General features: G+C 44.5%; 1 protein-coding gene across 1 annotated transcript; it reads right to left on the reverse strand.

Annotated features, from left to right (window-relative positions):
• Positions 1–101: 101 nt before the first annotated feature.
• Positions 102–20,174, reverse strand: clpb (caseinolytic mitochondrial matrix peptidase chaperone subunit B). Its single transcript, XM_037268667.1, has 16 exons — positions 19,510–20,174; positions 19,337–19,388; positions 17,518–17,604; positions 12,894–12,997; positions 11,622–11,750; positions 8,677–8,774; positions 8,147–8,261; positions 4,758–4,835; positions 3,979–4,034; positions 3,494–3,538; positions 3,191–3,352; positions 2,957–3,113; positions 2,751–2,824; positions 2,559–2,678; positions 1,674–1,778; positions 102–1,385 (listed from the first exon to the last, which is right to left on the reverse strand). The coding sequence occupies exons 1-16, from the start codon at positions 19,967–19,969 to the stop codon at positions 1,188–1,190; spliced, it is 2,040 nt and encodes a 679-aa protein (XP_037124562.1). The 5' UTR covers positions 19,970–20,174; the 3' UTR covers positions 102–1,187.
• Positions 20,175–20,718: the final 544 nt, after the last annotated feature.

Raw genomic sequence — 20,718 nt, forward strand, 5'->3', positions numbered from 1 at the left:
TGTCGTATGGCTGCCACCCACCCGCGCGCGCACACAGACACACACACACATCCATCAGCGATGTCAATCAGGACAAACACACGCAACAAAAACTGGAGGAATTTGCTTTTTGTTGTGCTGACTTTTATTCCCAGCGTGTCGGCTGGTGCACACGAATGTGACAAATGTAGCTCCATTGCATCTCACTTGATCAAACATTCATGATCCATCAATTTATGGGAATATTCTACTCTAATGTGGACATAACTCCTCACAATTAGCATGCATAATGGGGAGCAATTCACACCACACAGCAATAAATTAACTAGATTTCATTCAATTGGATGTTCATGGAAGTGAACAACAGGCAGCTAAACCTTCCTGTTTTTTCAAAACCATTTCTGGTATCATCATCCAATGAGATAATAGTCATGATCCAGTTATTTTTCCTCACAGCTTCTACAACCTCGGCTTTGCCTGCAAATAAGCACACATTTGTGATAAATAGAATCTTCTTGAATCTGTGCGCTGTGGCGTAAGAGCTGTGAACGTGGCATCTGACATTTCACATTAACGACATGAATGAAGCGCTACTACACAACTCTGCTCTAAATGATGTTTCCTCCTCTATTTGCTTGTACAGCGGTACCTTGACTTCACCTCAAGTCATTTCGTCACAAAGCTAATCCGATTTTCCCTATTTGAAATGCCATTGATCAGTTCCAATCCCTAAACACACATTTTTTAAAGTAAAAAAATAGCACCACATTGTTAAAAAACCTAAAATATAACAAAAACTAAAAAAAAAACATCGTGTAATTAATTACTACTCTTGCGTTGTGCCTTCAAGGGTTGCGGCCAAGTGAGTGATGTCAGTCTTTGAACATCCTGATCAATAAATGGCAAAATGTTCAAGAGTGACTGTGACAAAAGATCTCATCACACATGCAAACCAGTTTATATTTAAATGGAACAATTGATTCAGTGTGATTCAGTAGAATTTCGATTCAAGATAGGATGGATTAGTCAGAGGGGGTGTGGCCTATTCAATGCTCACTTGTAATTCAAATTTTTGCTTGTGACAAAAGGCAAAAAAAAAATAACAACAACCCTACATTGTGGCACTCGTGCGTCAAGGTACGACTGTACATGTGTTGTGAAACGCCAGGCAGTGACGTGAGCTATGTGACAAGACCTTCCCAACCATTTTAGTGGTCAGGACTGAGCGGAGGGCGAATGTCCAGCGTCCTTGCCGAGCTGTCCTCCCCGACCACCTCCAGGCGCAAGCCGGAGGCGCCGCGCTCCTCGTGGCCGTCGGACTGGACGGAAAGTCGCAGGGTGCAGCCTTTAGGCAGCAGCTCCTGCTCGTAGGCCGCCGCCAGTTGGTTCACCACACGCCGCTCCACCTAACACACACACACACGCACGAGACGTCTTTGTTTTCTCCGCTTTTGTGGGGACTAAATTACATTTTGAATGGCCAAGGTTACCGCAAGCATGCCATTCGGCGGGACCGGAACACGTTTGGAATGTTGATGGAAAAACGAGAACAAGGCTGATGACATTATGACCACTTATAACGGGATCGCACACAAGGGTCTGCATAAAACGACCTTTTAATTGACATGTTCAGTGAGAGGATTCAGCCTTTTCAGATAGTTACGCTACCATATGATCCGTATCTGTGCACCCACCTCATGCTTAATGGAGCGTGCTCCGTAATGTAGGTTGTAACCGTCCGCCAACAGGTCCAGGACGGGCCGATCCCACTGAAGGGTGATGTCATGGCGTTGCTTGGCCTAATGACGACACACACAAAGAGAGAAAAGTCAGCCGGCGCGGAAAGGTGAAACCGAGACAGCATGACAAGAATGCAGAAGCGCAGGTGAGTTGTCCAGCAGCATTTCTGCCGGCTCTAATCGACACTTCCCTAATGCGTTTTTATCAAATGCTGATCAATAGTAATGATCACCGCTGCTCATTTAGCAACACATGTTAACCACTTCAGTCGATGACGACGATGTAAACAACCCATAATACTACATCACCTGCATCCAAATAATTGTCCACTCGAATAACAATATGTTATCATAAAAACGAGCTGCTGTATGATATTTTCCACCTTTACAAAGAAATGTAAATTTTCCATTGGCTTCTTTCGAGACGTATTACTTCAACGAGTTGGCAGTGCTGCGTACTGCATCATAATTCAGCTTGTGAACAGTCGCCCGCGGGGCCGAGTTGTCCATCAGGACAGCAGCTGTAATTTTAATAATTAAATATTGATAAAGACTCCACATGTTAAACACTGTAATCACATTAGAATGAGCAGCACTGATAATATTGATCTAGTGTGTGTGCGTGTGTAGACTGCAGGAGCCAGTGGGTGAGGGCCTCTAACGTTAGATACATATACATACGTCCATGCACATAACCAAAGACTATGTATGTCAAAGGTGGGCAAACTTTTTTCTTTTTGCAACTGATAGATGTTCGAGGTCATAACTCCATTTGCAAATTGCGTTTTGTTACCTTCCGTCGTGAATTTGTGCAATATAAATCAAAGCAATGCTCAATACCTTCTTAGCCCAGAAGTGGAGCTCCTTGCTGACCAGCTGGAGCAGCTCAGAGTGACAAAATGGCAGGAAGTAGACAATTTCATTGATGCGACCTAGAAACTCGTCCCTCCGGAAATGTGCCTGAGTAGGAACGCAAGAATTAAGTTAAAGGCTGTTACTGGAATATTCTTTCAGGTCAAAGTGCAAAGTTACCTTAAGGATTGGTCGAATGACTGACTCCTTAAACTGTCTGGAAATTGTGATGTCATCACCTTTCTGTGCATCCTCTGAGGAAACCATCGTGAGCATTTGCACAAATGAGAAGCAATACAAGAGCTATATCAGAAGTTGTCTCTTTACAAAGATAATTGTGTGCCTTTAAGGGGCGTGGCTTAAATGAGCATTTATAATCATCTCACCAAGATTAGCTGCCAACTTCCTGCGGGTGACCTCCTCCGCTTCCTGCCGCAGCTGTATCCCATGCTGGGCAATTTCGTCACTCGCAACGTTGGACGTCATGATGAAGATTGCGTCTTTACACTCTATGGTCTTACCCTTGCCGTCCGTAAGACGCCCCTGGGAGCGCAGCCGCCACAAACGGCCTTTTAGAACTTCAATAAGACGAGCGCCAGGTCATACTCGTTCACACAAACCTCATCAAAGAGCTGAAGCATGATGGTGAGGACGTCGGGGTGAGCCTTATCCACTTCGTCAAACAGGACCACGGCGTTGGGGCACGCCTTCAACAGCTTGGTCAGCTGACCTCCTTCCTCGTGTCCGACGTATCCTGGCGGTGAGCCGATGAACTTGGCGACCTGGAGCCAGACGTACGGGACAAAGTTATTTTCTTAGCCCAATTTAATGACTGCTTGACACATTCAAGGCTTTGGACAAAATCTGTCCATAAATATACTGCATGTTCAGTATTTAGAAATCCAGGCAGAAGAGCAAGGTACCTCGTGTCTTTCTTGGAATTCGGACATATCCATCCGGATGAAGCCCTGTAACGGCACAATGGTTCAGAGAGTCCCAACAAGCTGCTTGGTGAGGGTAGCAGATTCAGTGACTCTGGGTCAATTGCTCCTATAACTGCCATGGAAATGAAAGCACTGTATTCCTCCTGGCTGGAAAAATTCTCTACACTTTCCCTTGTTGCCTTGGGATGGCAATGTTTTTAGAATCTGTTAATCAGTGAATTATTAATTTTCACAGCCTGAAATCAGATTTGGACAATCTTTAAACTCAAAACGATTACTCAATTATTAAAATATGAGGAGATCGATTTATTGTTGTTTTAATTTCATTAATCAATTAATTTTGACGTCTCTACTCTTGACTTAGAACGACATGCGTACACACTCACCATAAGGAGAGCTAATAGCTGTAGCTAATATTTGGTTTGTTGGTGATGTATTCATGTATTGTGTCGGCGTAACTTCACCTTTTTGATATCTTTGTGCATGTAACGAGCCACTTGTTTAGCCAACTCTGTCTTTCCTGCGAAACACAGCACATTCATTTCTTCACCAACACACTTTGCAGCATTTCATATTCTTCAAAAAATAAAAGCAATATTTTACATTTCGGGGAAACTTAAAAAAAATAAAATAAAAATCCACTTCCTGGACAGGAGAGTGATCTGTCTTAAATCTCAGTGACGACCTCTAAAAAGCGATTGCGATCTTTAGAAGGCCACTTTAAGATTGTCTGGAAAATATTCAGCATATAAATGCTCATATTAGATATTGATGTCTTGTGTTTGGTATGCAGATGCGTGCATGTGTGTTTCTTGTTGCTGTGTTTAATATTGATGTCACTGTCGCTGAGGGCAACGGAGAATATGAACCGTGTCGGTCCTCATCTATCTCTGGAGCCTGCCATTTTACCATCTTGAACTTTTCTAGCAATCGCCTCATTCCGTAATGTCTTTCTTCCCTTCACACTGGTTATACTGCGCAAGACTAATTGTGGCGAGGCATGCAACAGTGGCATTGTTTTGATAACATCCGTGTACGGAATTTTCAAGGTGACGGAATTACTATTCCAATCTTGGCCAGTCTGTTATCTCTGCTAGAAGGACAAAGACTCTTCAGTCTTGAAGAAAGCGTTGTGTTTATTCTGGCAGCATGCTCTAAGAGGCTGTCAAGTGTTTTGCTGTCACCTCATGAGAACAAGCTAGCAGAGGAAGGGTTAGGGTCGAAAAACTCAGAAGCGATTTACCGATTCCCGATGAACCCAGGAAGAGGAACACGAGCGGGTGCTCTTCATCGTACCAACCATTCTCCTTCCTTCGGATGGCTGCGGGGTGAATGAGAGAAAGGGAGGGAGGGGTGAGGAGAAGGCTATTATCAGAAACATTTGCATTTGTTGACTTTGCTTTGAGATCCATTTGACCCGAGTTGACCCGACGGCGGCTGGTATCCCAGAAACTTTGATAAAGGGGTGTTAGGGCAGGGATGAGAAACGGGTCAGATGCATTTGGGTACAGAGAGAGAGAAGACGAGAAAAGCGAGTGAGAGAGCAAGACGAGAGACCTCCAGAAAGCCTCTCCTTCCCCCCACACAGTCAGTGGGGCCATTAGCCAACAGTAATTGCGTTAGCCTCCCTGGCGCGGCCATGGCAAAATCAGTTTAGCATGGATCGCAGCCTCACACACACACGTTTGCTTAAAGAGGAGTGCCTACCCAACCCTGCCATCACCCCAGCAACCACATTCGCACGTACACAAAGGCAGGATGATGAGCTGCGCGGCGGCCGAGTCAACAGTGCGGTTTCCGACTCGAGAATTTCGGCAGGTCGTGATCATGCAATCAGACTCCTGCGTGAAGATACCTCAATGTGAAGTCGATCTGAAATCAACGTGCAGTATTTCTTTTTAATGCAGTGAAAACCGGTTAACTCGTGCGATGAAAAGAAAAAGAGCAATATTTAGGGCGTAGCGTTTTATGGAAGTGTGGCTACATGTCAGTATGCAGAGTGCATGTGTCACTTTTCAGCAAAATAAGTTGGGCCAGTTTTGCCTGCAGTGTGAATATCCTCTTGCTTTCAGCCTACACCGACTTAAGCTGCTCCTGCCCGCTCTAGAGTCGAACACAAGGACTAGCTCTATAACCACACCCAACGGGCCTTTCATTAAAAATCGAGAGTGCACTGCGCTGAATCTCTTCCGTGCAGAGCTGCAGAGGCAACCTACACATACACTTGAATAAAATTACATTATGAAACACTTCCTGCTCAATTATTTGAGCTGCTGCAGCGAAGACAAACTAGTGGTGCTTACTTCCTGCACAAGTGCTACAAAGTACTGCAGCCAAGAATAGATGGTCATTGTCAAGAATTGATACTTGGCAGAGGTGGAAAGATGATGATGATGATGGAGGCAAAGATGGTGAGATGCGGGGAGGAACACAGATAATGGGAGGAAAAGGGCGGTAGGGGCAGAGAGATAAAGAGGGGGCGGATGGAGATAAGCAGACAGACAACGAGGCTGAGAAACAAACAAGTGTGTCAGAAATGGCCGCCAAGATGAAACGTGACAAGCTCCGTCTGTGTTATCAATGGCTGCGTGAATGACAGCGTAACCTTCTGTGTGCGCTTTAGCTGATTGAGAGCGACTTTGACAGAAGGACGCATTGACATTTCTCAGAGGAGCCTGACAAGAACACAGAAAGGAAGGAGGCACACAACAAATGAGCTCTCTCGCACTCACACACTCGCTCAGGCACGCACACACACAGATGTGTGTATTGGGCAGGTCTGGTCGGCTCTAACATGATTATAGCTAGATGATTCTCTTCAATAACTCTTAGCCCTGAGAGCTAAACCTGGATCAATTTAACCTCCTTCCTGTGTTTGTGTATTTGTACTTTGTGCTAGTGTAGCTGCAGGCCTTGCTGTGTGATAAGAAGGCCATTCACCAAAGTTTCCTTTGTCAGATTGTTGAAATAAAGTCCATGCATCATTTTATCGAGAGAGCAAATCTACTGCTTTGCTCACGTTTATTTAAATGTAGCATTTCGGAATCGATTCCCTCGGCTACTGTAGGTTTGTTTTTAATTCCTAAGGGTCGACAAGCGACATATTATATACATAGCCGTGTCATGAGAAAAAGAAATACACCGATATAAAAAAAAAAAAGGTTTTAAACTAGGCTGACGGTGAAGATATTTTAAATATATATACAATGTACTGATGATAACATGCTCTAGCTGATGGATGACTTGACTTTCATCCTCCCTCTTCTGCGTGTGTGTGTGTAGGTGCAAGTGTGTCTCGGTGACTTTAATACATCTCTGGGATCAATAAACTGTTCCCTTATCAATGTGGCCACGTCTTGTATGGCTTTCAGGACAATTTGCCATGATAACAGTCACCATTTATCACCATCCCAAAGAGCCGTGATTCACTGCAGCTCTGCAAAGCAAAGCTTGTAAATTACATGCGATCTGGTCGGTGTAATTGATGTTTTACACACTTGGGGTCATGCGGTTTATTTGACATTTGCCATAAAGAGCCATTTTGTTCTACCGGTTAATTAAACAGCTACTGTTAGGAAGCTTTTGCTCCTACAAAGGCATTAAAGTTTACAGTTTTCGGGTTCCACCTTTGGGAGGTAGTTGATTAGCTTGCAAAATCGAAACTGAAACAGTTGCAACATCATAAAAATAACACATAGCCTCACTTGTGCGCACACATACACAAACGGACAAAGGCACATGCACACACATACGGATCAATACCAGGCCTCTCTGGATGCCCGGTGTAATATCAGCTCTTTACTGTCTGCTGCGTTATTGTGCTCTAACTCATCCTCCTTCCTCTTTGCACTAATCACCGCCTCCACTGTCAATGTTTCCAGAGTCCATAAAAGCATCCCTGGATGAGGCTGGTGTGGAAGAACCTCACTGGAGACCGAAATACCGTTGGGATGGAACTACAAGAGATTGTGAGTGAGGCCCTCTCAGCTACCGACTGACAGACTCCCAAAATCATAATTTTCCCAAAACAGAGGAAACGACAAAAGTGTATCGTCCTCATACTTTTGTCCTCATACTTTTGTCCTCATACTTTTGTCCTCATACTGTCTCTCGTCTAGTCAAGAATCTGTGAGGAGGAGAACAATGATGGGGAGATTCTGTAGGTAGCATGGAGGCCATGTAGTAAATGTTGAAAAAGGCAGAAGGGGGATGGCGAAGGAGTGGGTGTGATGGAGATGGAGGATTGAAGAGAGAAAGCCAAATGGGGGAGGATGGGGGGAGTCTGTACTATGTCTCCCCTCTCAGTAATCGCGTTAACCGGCGGCTCCGAGCCTGGCCTCCTTCAGCTGTCTCGCGCGCGCATACGCCCAGCACCTGTGTACCGCGTCTGACAGACAGCGCATTCATCACAATTAACCAATTACGGCATCCACCGGTCTGTCTGAACCCGCCTCCTGCTCGAGGACCGCCGGGCAGAGAAGAAAAGAAAGCGGGGAACAAAGCAAAGAAAACAAACAGTGCCCGAGAGCAAGTGTTTGTGAAGAGTTGTGCAACACGTCGTGCGGGTTGAGCTTCACGTAATGCTCCCTATCAATAACCAGTGATGCGGCTTGCGCACGCTCGCCTAGTTACCTGAAGCCACGGTATTGATGGCCCCCTCCTGCCCGATGATGTGCTCCTTCAGCCTCCTCTCCAGGGGGAACCTCCTTCTCTCCTCCGCCTCCCGTCGAGCCTGCGCCTCCTTGAACTGGATGGAGGAACAGAAGTCGTGGAGCTCGTCTACTCATTTCAACATTTCGGTGTTTATTTGTATGTGGATTGAAACATCTATCAATCAGTAAACATTGTATTGTCAAAGAGAGCAAGACACTTTAGATTGGTCAAAAGACCCACTTGGGGACTGACAAATCGTAGAAATTGGGGACTTTGACAACGGAGGTTGATGACGTATAGCGTAGTCTGGGGTTTTAACCCCAGTTAACCTCTACCAGCTTTCACATTTCTGGTTCTCCATAGCAGCTGCCACTCATACACGGACCTCCTGATGAGTGTTTGTGTGATGCACGTCAATAAAACGGATGAAGTGACCAGGAAATAGACATTTGTACATATTCAGAGCAACGTTATTCTAATTGCTTGTACATTCTGGCGTGTGTGTGTACCTTGCCCTCCCACTCCTGCAGTCGTGTGCTGACTTCTCCATCTTTGGCATAGGCTCGTGCAGTGTGTCCCAAACCGTTGGCCTGCAGAGGATTCGCACCTGGATGTCAACACACATGGAATGCAGGTTGGCAATTTAAACATATCCATTTGTTATCGGCAGAAGGTTCCGAATGTCGATGAAAAAGTCAGCCAAGGGGGTCACACAGGTTCAGGGGGTCACAGAGGCCCTACAGCCACACACAATCTCAACACTGTGGGTAGTTACAAGTTGGGGGTCCACCCTCACACAAAGCACATAAATATGAACACATGGGCAAAGGTCAAGCAGAGGAAGGGTTCAGTCGAAACAGCTTGATAGAAGTGAAGAGACCATCAATGACAGTCAAACGTGATGACGCAGCATGTGTGGAGCGCGCTAGTGTCTATGAGGATGGTTAGCGCTGCCTTCCGCCTTCACTTAAGGTCCACAAGTTTCAAAACCAATCACACGTGCCCTCACGGAATGAAGAAAACATTCAGCACCACAGTATAAAACTCGAATAATGCAGTCAGTTCCGGCAACTTTGAATGCTTAGTGAGAAAATTCTTTTTCGAAGAGCGGGATCATACGTTCAAGACAAAAAGCATATATGCAAATGACATGCACGGGGGGGGTTGTAATCACTTTAAACTACACAAATGGGGCATCGGTAAGAATCAGATGAGTAAGCAACACTCAAACATTCTCAGTGTGTGCAATCAATACAGATGGAGCGTGTTCCTGTTTGTCTGAGCAGCAACCACAGAGACTAATAACGACATCGATAAACCCCGAAAAATTGTGACCTGCTCATGAGGCTATTGATTCAAACAGTAATATAGCGGCACACCCCACTAAAAACATGAGGGAGGAAAGCAATAAGGTGGGTGCGCAGACACACCAAAACGCACACGCGCGACCACACACCCAAACGCACAACATAATAAATAGCATCATTTGGGGCTTTAATATCAGGCCAACCCTCTGGGCCATAGCACTTTATAACTGGATCAACACTAACGACACACAACCACACCACAGTTGAACACTCAAAAACACGCACACACACACACACACACTTGCATACACAGGATCCCTTCATTAGGAGTGCTTTAGTTATGCCTATTAGGGTCGCCCTCCCCTTTCCTATTACCTCCGCCTTCTCTTTCACAGCAGCTGGCAGGAGAGAGCCCCTGCTGGTCTTTGTGCGTGCATGTGTGTCCTTGTATCCGCATTGTGTGCGTCTCGGAGCATGTGTGCCCGCCGTTCTGGCCTACCACCACCGACAGAGACGTCCAGAACAGAAGCCCCCTGGCCGCAGGCCTGATGTGGAGCCTTGGGGAAAAACTCTTCAGGTAGGGAGAGGGACTTGTGGTTGTGCGGAGGGACCCGAGGGTGAAGCCAGGAGACTGTGATGGATGGAGATGTGAGTGAAGGGCCGACTAAGGCCAAAAGAGCAAACCCAAGGCAACTATGGTAGGATGGACTTACTAACACAGGGGAAATAACAATGTATGGGACACACACAAAGTGTACATACATGGCACACACATCAAAATGTCCTGAAGCTGTGGCTTCCCAAGTTTTTTCGTGCGCTGGTGTGTAGCGTAGTATTGAAAAATGAAAATAAATAAATGCTATATACTAAAGACAAGAGAGCTGTTAACGACCCTGCCGATTTTTTTTATTAGGAAATTAATGTGAGGGATAAATATGCCACCCCCAATCAATCACAAATGGACTGTTTTGGTTGTCTTAGAACACGTTTTAAATCTCAGAAACCGCTTTATAAAAGCATTAAAAAAAAATTGACATTGTGGCATTATTTGCGGCCACTATGATGTCCAGATGGTTATTGGTCACGATAGTGGCGCCAAGCAAGCAATGATGGGGCCCAACAGGAAACAGTCAAACCCAGCCTTAATCCAATTGTTGTCCAAAACAAATGCCCTGGCTTTGTGAAAGTTCTTACCTTTTTTTAATTCAAAAATGCATCTACGGGAATGCATGTGATCGAGTTACACAGGGTGATTTGTTTAAGTGTGCTCACAGGGGCAGGGGTGAAATGGGACGGGCGGCTTTGAACGCACCATCCATCATGAATATAAACAAGACATTAATACTCGCTATATGGTGCAGAGATTGCGTAGTGATGTCATTTCACCAAAAAAGTGTTAAAGTCAGTAAAAGGCAAATGGCATAAACCACAATATCGACGTATTACTGCCAAATGAACGAACGCTCATGAATACATAGACGGGTTGAAATCACTGAAAAAGCAGGTCAGATGCACAAAGACATTTTGCTCCGGCACACATACACAAAAGACACACTTCCTGACTGTGAGTGTGGTGTTACCCCAAGGGCATGTTCTGTGCGGAGGTCACAGTTCAACTAGGCCTGGCTTGTTTAAGAGCTGCTCGCCTGGAAACTAAGGGGGGATATTCTGCCTCCAGGGTCTATAAATGTATGTGTGCGTGTCTGTGTGTGTCAAACGACAGGTGCGAGTGTGCCGGGGGTGAAAAAGAACGCAGTATGAACAAGTGATCAATTTCAAATGTGCTTTGTAATATTATGGATTCACTCAAGGGATGTACCCGTTCAAGTGGTGGAAGACTGCCAATGTGCAGAGACGGTACCACACTGGAAGAGGCAAATTCTATTTCAACAGAGCATCCTCTATAGTTGAATGGGGCCAAACAATTGTGAATTTTTTAAAAAAAGCGACTCAAACGTTGGACAGAAGATGGACCGCTGTTGTAATAATAAAACGCAGTGGCGGAGCTAAGATGTTTTTCTTGGGTGGAGGCTGTGGGGGGGGGGGGCAAGGATATTTCAACCCCAATTTTTATTTTTTACAAACCCTCCAAATTCTTCTGAAAACGCTGATAAAGATTCATGATATGGAAATGTTGTGTGACATACCAAATTGGAGAAGCATGCTGACGATGCCCAGGTCATCAGCGAGCGTAGCGTAGTGAAGTGCTGAGCAGCCACGGAAACCAGCCCTGCTGCTGAGCCGGCTGCTGAACTCGTCCTCTCTGGACACCAGCACTGCAGCAAGAGGAAATATTTGAATTTGAGAGACTTTTGCAAGCAAGTCCTGACGTCTAGACTAGTCCTGATAGGTTTGGTGACAAATTGATAGATGATTACAAATAAAGGAAAACTGTATCAGACTGGATGGAGCGTTTCAATCCATAATAACCTTCCCCAACTTAAAAAGTAATTTCCACAGTGCGTTCTAATGACAGCAGCAAGCGGCAACGACAAAATCAACTTTCCCGTTTCTCGCTTTAGACTTCATTTTCACACATTTCGGCCCAACAATGGGAGTCGTGTTTAGCTGTGTGCTCACTAACAGATATTGTTCTCTCTTTACTTCTCCTTTCCATAAGAGCACTCATCTTTGCCACTCAATCATCCTGCTTTCTTTTTTTTCCACCTTCTTCTTCTCCTCCTTGGCATCCATCAATTCCTTTCATCACCCCCCCCACCCTCTATCCCAATAACTTTGTCTCATCCATTTCCTGGCTTCCTCTCCCTCATCATTCCACCCAACTCCATCAATCCTGCATCCCTCTATCACTGCATGGTGCCCTCCATCTTTAACTTTGCACCATACGTTTTTGCTCCTTCCCTGCCGTCTCTCTATTCCTTTCCACCTCCTGTCCTTCATCAGTCTTCCTCTTCCCGCATCCCACTCTCAACAACAGTTCTTCTCTGCAATGTGTGTGTGCGGAAGAGAGAGAACGAGAGAGAAAAAGAGAGAGAGAGGGGCAGGGCGGGATAATCAGAGCTAACCCAATAAAGCGTCGCAGAGGCCCCCCTAGCCCATCCATCAGTGTGCATCTGGGAAACGCTTCCCCACGCTGTGCTGGCCCCACGTGGACTCAAACCTGACAGCCATATAAATGTCTGCAATATACATATCCCATATAAATATGTCTGCGGAAACGCAACACGGGCGGGCCGGGGAGGGGACGAAGCGTGTGTCAGTGCCACCCTGCCTTGTGGATGTGTGACTGTGTGCGCAGCTCAGGAGGAAAACAAATAACATGTGCACGACTAAGTAGAAAACATATACAATGAATAATACACAGGAAATAAAACATGCATATATGCTAATCGTTATGCAAAAACCTCATGTAGCGTACTTGTCACTTGCGAGTCATATATATGCAATATATGTATTACCTTCCAGTGAGTGGATGCCTCTCTCCCTTGAAGTGTCATAAACGTTGTTGAAGTCATCTCCAGCATTTGGGTCAGCACCAGCTTCGAGCAGAACCTTCACCACACTGGGGGGAAAATTGAAAACTGTTAAATAAAATAAAACACAGTGACAGAGCTAACATTAAGATCCACATTAGTATTTTTTTATACAAAGGCTTGTGACATCATTTCAAATGATAAACACCAGACAGACATATTTCCCTATTTTCTAGTTTCATCATTTGAGTCATGTTAATTTCAACTACAGCTGTCCCTTGACAGAAGATTTCAAATCGGCCTATCATAAATATTTCAAAGCAATATTGCATCGGTTTTAAGGATTTCATGGTGGTGCACATTCTCCCATACAGTTCCATATACTACTAATAAAAACCAATAGTTTGTCCATACCAAAATGCAGACACAATTGTTGTGATTTGATACCGTAATATATTAAAAAAAGTTGCATTAAAAAAAAAAAAAATCACTTTATGTGGTCTGATGGGTTTCCATAATCCCACCCATGCTGTGCTAATGATGCGGATCGAGCGACTCGACCAAGCACATGCATATGGAAACAAGGCCTGCAACACTCATTCAAGGCAGACATAAAGACAAGAACATTGGCCTTGACGCTTTGCTTGGTTCACCTCTTGTCTTGTCTCGTTATGGTGGATACAGCCCAGTGACCACTAGACACTAGTCTGCCTCGTCATATGTACATAAGAGTATATAGTAGGGGGCAAAGGGTCGGCCCAGTTTCCGGCCCCGTATGGATATGTGTTGTCCTTCATTGGTGCGTACCGACCGGCTTTGGGAACCAACACACACTACCTCGGCAACACCATTCACTGTGACGTGATTTCAGGTACGGTAGCTCTGCAAAAAAATGAATAACGGTGACTTGGAGCTTGAGACACAAACGTAAGCAGGCAAGATGGTCGGCCAGTCTAAAGAGAAAGAAAAATGGACTTTTTGTCACTGTATTATTTTGAACATGCTTCGAAAGTGAAGCATCCTAGTGTAGTTTTAAAATGTTTGTGGGTGAAAGCAAAATGGCTGAGAATTGTCTGGCCACGTCTTTGTGTCTGACATTGCCGAGGATGTCTAAAGGACTATCGTGGGGTCCTCTTTTGTTACTGTATCCCTGTGACCGGGCCGGCAAAAGGGCGGAGGGGGGCTGGTTTGGTTGACCCACGTTGGGCTCTGCTCTCACCCTTGCAAGCACTTCTACAAACACACGGCCGCATCCTCAGAGGCAGCAACCTAAGGGGGCTGGTCACACGAAGCTAGGCAGGCCTGTGCAAAGAAATGAGGTGGCGTGAAAAGCTTTAATAGCATCAGGAAGGTAAACAGCCAAGGATAAAGAGTGGAAAGCTGTGGAGGAGGCAAAGGAGGGGCAATCCATGAAAGGATGGACGGGCAGATAAAAAGATGAAAGGAGGAGATTTAATTATCGGAAGGATGCTGCCAAACCTAACGAGCTTTTGAAACAGAGTTTGTGTAGTTTTGCTAATTAACTGATGATCAAGTGACTAACTTTATTTGGGAGAAGTTGTAGCACTCATTTGAGGCCGATTCAAAAGAGATGCAGAGGTTAATTAGGTTTAACTCGCTTTCGACAAGGAATTGTTTAAGGTTGGAGACATCCGATTACCATATTATCAGTTTGATGACAAGATAATATAACACACAAGGTTAAGAATGGAGCCTCTTTGGCAGCCAAATGCTTAGAAGGCAATTCTCTTTTCTTGGCGACATATATGAAGTATTTTATTAGACACGTAAAACTGATTTGAATCGGGAAACCGGTTTTAGCTGCGATTGCATTGAATTCAACCCAATCGAATCGCTCCATTCTAAAATCGAAGCGTCCTTGTATCGCATTGCACCTCATGTATCGTGATAGGTATTTAATCGTCTTTCTCCTTGTATTTTGGTAAAAGCAGAGTATTTGCATTGAATAATGTCATTATACCGTGCAAGCAGTCATAATGTGACTGGTGCTGAGGTTGGTCTATTCCAACTTTGGACTCCACGGGTGCCAAACAAGTGACTGGGGGTCTTTGTATCCCCTGCCCTGAAGGGAAGACAGGAAGCAGACACTTCCTTCGCACCCGCAATAGAATAGACACCCGAGTCGAACTGACCATCCATGTCTCTGACCACCTGGCCCAGACGCTGGACCTCACTTGACCCTGCCTCACCTGCTACGCGCCCGAGGTCAACTAGGTGCCGGGAATGAGGAGAGTCAAATAAGTTGTGAAGGAAAAGGGATCAGATTAAAAAATAGGACAGTTTTGTCTCTTGGAGGCCAACGACCTCCTATTTGCCTTCTGTTATTGGTCAGTCAGGAGTGTACATGCACAACTTGCCAAGACCATGACCTTTCACCTTAAGGGGACCTCAACTTAACCAGGCACCGAGAGCTCGCTGAAGCATTTGACAAAGAACATTTAAAGTTAGAAATGATACAAACGATACATTCATTTTATATAACCAGTGACAAAAGCTTCGGGACCCACGTTTTATACTAACGCCATTTCATTATTTTGTAAATTTCCTGTGGGCCCTATTGCATATATGAGAGGATTCCGTTGTTGCTGCTTGCCCTTCAGTGACTCCCTACTTCTCTCCATCCATCAGATATCTACCACTTATCCAGAAGAGAACCACTGCATCGCTCAGTCCACCCTCCCATCTTGACTCCCTCCATCCAGCCACCCCGTGGACAGCTCGGGACGACCCACAGGCGTTACACCCGGCTAAGCGCTCATTGTGCACGTGAATACGGCGAGGGAACCATAGAGGTAGCGAAATAGAGATCGAGATGGCTATTGTGTGTTAAAGAGTGCAAACAGTGGGCCAGGCCTTGCGCCTCCCCGATTTAACCCCACATCAAAGCCAAGTCAACTCATGCCCACCCACTGAATGTCTGACCTTTCATTCTTACACACACACCACACACACACACACACACACACACTTTTCTGCTTGTGGCGTTACTAAAGTCACATCTCAACGCTTACATTTGGATGTCTGGTTGATACTACACAACTATATAACTGGTCTGAAGAATTGGCACTTCTGTCCAAGGTACATTCAGTTGGGCAGGAATCATTTTTGGGCGACAGGCTAGACCTTGGTCATGAGTTATGTTCCCTGGCTTTTCACTTAACTGCTGCAAATAAAGTTGCGTGTGTGACTGAGTAATAGGCAGTTGGCCTATAAGATATTGAGTAAAAACTCTTCATGGCTTTGTGTGCATTAACGCTCACACTTACTGAGTCTTGTGTATGTGTGCGCCATGAGCAGCGAGAGCTGCGTGAGGGATGTGCGGGGAAGCAAAGCTCCGTCTTCCCTGCAGCAGTCACGGCTCACTAGGGGGTTGGTGGACGGGATTAAAAACCGACGAGTGTCATCTCTCGGTTGAGTTATAGCACTCATAACGCACACTGTGACACACATCCAACCCAAGAATGGACATAAACATCAAATTTGTAACCAAAAAACAGTTGACGCACCGCATCATTAACACGTCACACATGGTGGCCATCACTCAACACGTGCGTCGCTTCCATGCTGTAACATTAAAGTAATATGACGCGACTGAAAATCACGTGTATGCAAAAATAAGTCCCGATGAATATTTAAACACCGTAATAGCCAATGCAGAAAAGCAGTAATCCAACAAAGAGAAAAATGTACAGCACAATAAGGGGACTGTGCAGCACCATTTGTTACTCGGTCGTATAAGCGCTCATCTCGTGTTATGTTCACCTTTGAGCTACACATTATGTTTCTCACAAGCAGGTGGGGTATCTGGAGAAGAAAAAAAATATGACCACAGAGTCCTGATGGGGGGGGGGGGGGGGGGGGATCTGCTGAAATTGGATTTGGCCTGGTCTTAACCTCGGCCCCTCTCTGTGTTGTGTGTGTTCTGGGGGCCAGCAGGCTAATTTAATTTGTTGGACCGAGAGACGGGGGACCGGGTAAAGACCTTCTGTTACTCTCAAAGTTGCACTTCTGAGGACCTGCTGTAACAACGCAAGCGGGGACATGACACACAATAAGTCAAGCAGACAGCTGGATGATTCGGAGATGGGGCACCAAGACATGAATGACATTATTCAAACCACGACCACCTTCTGATGCTTTCTTTGTTTCCACATCTCTTACGCTTTACATGAAACTTGTACGATACGTTCCCAAAATAAATATATCTTTTTTAGCAGTTAAAAGAGGTATTCATAATCGTAATTACATGCCACACTATAGCCACAAAACAAACTGTGAATGAATACATGTTCACTCATAAATTAAAGTTAGTATTATAAATGAAAGACGGGAACTGTCACTGTAATTTTCTGTTTTGTAACAATAGTAAATGACCACATAGTAAAAATTAGATCAAGATATTTCGATTATGTTTTGGTGCAAAATAAGAAAATATTCAACGTAGACATTTAGGAAAATATATTTCTTTGGAACACTAAAATTATGTAGTTTCTAAAAAAAAAAAAAAAGGCAGTCGTTCAGTAAAGTACATCAGGTATGATCATTACCTCTTAATTTTGTGTCTATTGAGTCAAAAACAAACACACACCTGTGATGACGGTTAATGGCAGCCACCATAAGTGGGGTCCAACCAAGACGGTGTCGGTGATTTGGGTCCACCCCTTCCTGCAACAGTCTGGTGGGACATGAATCAGAAAGAATAATACTTATCTTATTTTTATATCATAATCAACATCAAACATTATGGGAAGTCAATGTGTCCAGGGGACCAGAACATTCTACCTCTGCCCAGTAAGTGTGTGTAACCCAGGTGTGTGTTAAGTTCTGCGCCTGAGGGTCTGTACTTTGCAACAGCGTACTAAATGAGGGAGAGTGTCTATGCGTGTGTGTGTGTCCATCTGTCGTCTCTAATGCCGTACAGGCAGACAGAGTGTTTGTTTACAGTCAACACTATGGCCTCCATGTAATCTGCACTCCATTCGCTGGGTCTGTTTCGCTCCCTGGCAGTCCTTGGGCAGGGACAAATGATTTACTACTGTGCTCTGCTTTGCAAGACACACCACCTTGAGTTTTCCTCGGGATATTCTGATTAAAACATTTAAAACCTTTGCTATAGCATTATAGGTCTCCAAAATCTGAATTCCCCAAAGACCCAGGGTCAAATAGTATACGTGAAAATTAATATACTGTATTTAGTCATCTATGTCATCACATCATTTTCTTTCATATTTAGTTCCTATCAGTGTAATGGCTACATGTCCAAAACTTTTGTCCATATAGTAAGAGTGAGCAGACACACCTTGGCCCCTGACATTCCTCGAAAAACCTCAAAGCACTTAACACATCTGTCTGCTTGCACTCTCACCTAAACCATCTGTCACATGTGCACAGGTAACCCAAGCTTATAAATAGACACGAACAGATAAACACACAGACACGTGGGAAATGTTGAGTAATTCTACGGTACAATAAAATGTGTGCTGCACTCCTATTTGACCTTTTGCTGACATTTACAAATGATCAAACAAGTGCCCAACTATCTCAAAGCAGAAACATTTGCTTATGTTTACTTGCCCTCTATTCATTATAATAGTCCCCGATACAGTTGCCTGTTGCCTATTTGTTCTTAAATTGGATCTACACTGTATATATGCAAAATAATATCCCTGCATAAGGTTTGCCCAATTTTGTATACACTTACGGAATTCATGCAAGTTATTCTAAATGTCATACATTATCACATTATGCACATGTTTACAAATAATATTTTCTTTATTCAAGGTTTTACTTTGCAGTAAATAAAGTGAGCAAATTAATCTATTTGCTCGGGTATACATAGTGCTAAAGAACAACAGTACAATTACTTCACAGGCAGAATTAATTATCTTTATGCCGCTGAAAATGAATCTAGACATGAGAAGTAGTTCTTGGAGTCCCAGAAACAAAAATGTAAATCCAATATCTGCAGCCCTTTTCTGCCACCTGCTGGTTTACAGATAAGACTGCAGCAACATGATGCTTTCATAGCCATGTGACTTGGTAGTCTTATTTAATTAATTTACAATTGCAGTTCCCAGGTGACATAAAACATAGACAAGATATAACAAGAAAATCCTTCAGTTCATATTCACTGTTCACAATTCGCTGTCAGTCCAAAGGGCTGAAGAGCAAATAGAAAAGTGAAGTGCTGCAGTTCCTATTAATTATTTATTAATAAAAGACTGAGCATTATTTTTTTGAAAGTCTGCATACCATGCTGCCTCTCACAAGCTAGTGTTGGTATTAGGATGCTTGGCACAAATCCTAATTACTGTTATGTGCTGTGTTGCTCATCTGTAGTACACCACAACTCATTTGAGCAGCAAGCACACTTTTTCCTCATGATGCGTAGTTAACAAGTTCATTACCTGTCCACATCTTGGGGGTTATTGGTTCTTGCTGCCTCCAAAAGGGCATCACCTTGAGAAGTGAAAATATAATAATATATAATACAAATATAACATGCATACAAACGTGCAGAAATGAAAACATTGATGAAAATGAGTTGTATTGTTACATCAGGGCACCTAATCTACATTACCTTTGTCATCAGAGTCTTTCTTCAGGCAGAAGGCCACAGCAGCAGCAGACAGTAGACCAGCGGAGGCCAGTTTCAGCGGGCTGGCGCCTCCACTCGAACCCCCATCCTCGCCTCCGGCTCGCTGACCAGCGTCCTCCCAGTACATGTTGTTGTTGCGCCCTCTGCTGGCCAGCGCGGCCCAAGAGCTTCGACGGTTCTCCAGGCTTGACAGCCATCTAGGGGCGAGGTGGTGATACTGCACCGACTGGTTGACGCTGTTAGCAGCGGTGTCATCAGCCAAAATCCCCCGTCTTGACACCCGGGAGGTGGACACGATCGGGTTGCGGTTGTTATCCACCGGTGGCTCTCTGATTATGGGCTGACACGCAGAGGCGGTCGAACTAGTCTGGAGAACGCGCCTGCACGGTGACAGGCTTCGCGACCTTCGTGCAAACAATCTAGTGGGAATAGACGATAGCATGGCCAAGAACTCACCCGTCAACGGATCTGGGAAGAAAACGGCTCGTGCGTCAGTAGCCAATGAGTTAAGCACGACAAGCAGATGTCGTGCAGAGTGAAACGGTGACGCCGGAGTGCCTTTACTGTGTAGCTATTTACAACATCTACACGCATTCAAACGTTTCCCTCATCCTCGAATGGATAGTGCTCGAATGCGCGGTGCAGTGTGGGATATTGAGTCTCGTTGCGTGTATTATACAGTATGTACGCATGTGCGTTGGCTCGACGCTGTTATTTTATATTACAGCCGCTAGGCGGCGCCAATTCACAAAAGATCAAGATGACAGGTCGGGTGTGTTGAACTTGAGTTTAATATGAAAGAGTAGCATATTGTTTGAAATAGTTTTTAAATGGAGAGGAGTAATTCGCCCAACTCTTATTTGTGTGCCTTGTATATTTAGTTTATGTGGTAAACAGTGTACTAGTATGCCCCTGAAATATTATTATTATTATTTAGTCACGACACGTTTTCTTATAAATAATGTTCTGCGACTATATGCAATCTCAAAATAGCTACTGTAAAATGGGCGGCAGCTTCCACCAAGCAGTAGAGGTTTAATTTATGAAGTGGATATTTTATGTCGCAGCAGCAGACTTAGTGTGCCATGCCATGAATCATTGAGCACATCGTGCTCTCTTATCATAAATCAACTTGCACCTTATCCAGACATTTCATTAGGTCACATTGAATGTAAATTTGTCATTGCAAGC

This window comes from Syngnathus acus, chromosome 13 (assembly GCF_901709675.1).
Source record: "Syngnathus acus chromosome 13, fSynAcu1.2, whole genome shotgun sequence".
NCBI lineage: Eukaryota > Metazoa > Chordata > Actinopteri > Syngnathiformes > Syngnathidae > Syngnathus > Syngnathus acus.

Coding starts and splice junctions, on each gene's coding strand:
- clpb (XM_037268667.1), bottom strand. CDS start 19,969: ATGCTATCGTCTATTCCCACTAGATTGTTTGCACGAAGGTCGCGAAGC. Junction 8,775..11,621: donor CAGCATGCTTCTCCAATTTG/GTATGTCACACA, acceptor GTTGACATCCAG/GTGCGAATCCTCTGCAGGCC. Junction 2,679..2,750: donor TCATTCGACCAATCCTTAAG/GTAACTTTGCAC, acceptor GTTCCTACTCAG/GCACATTTCCGGAGGGACGA.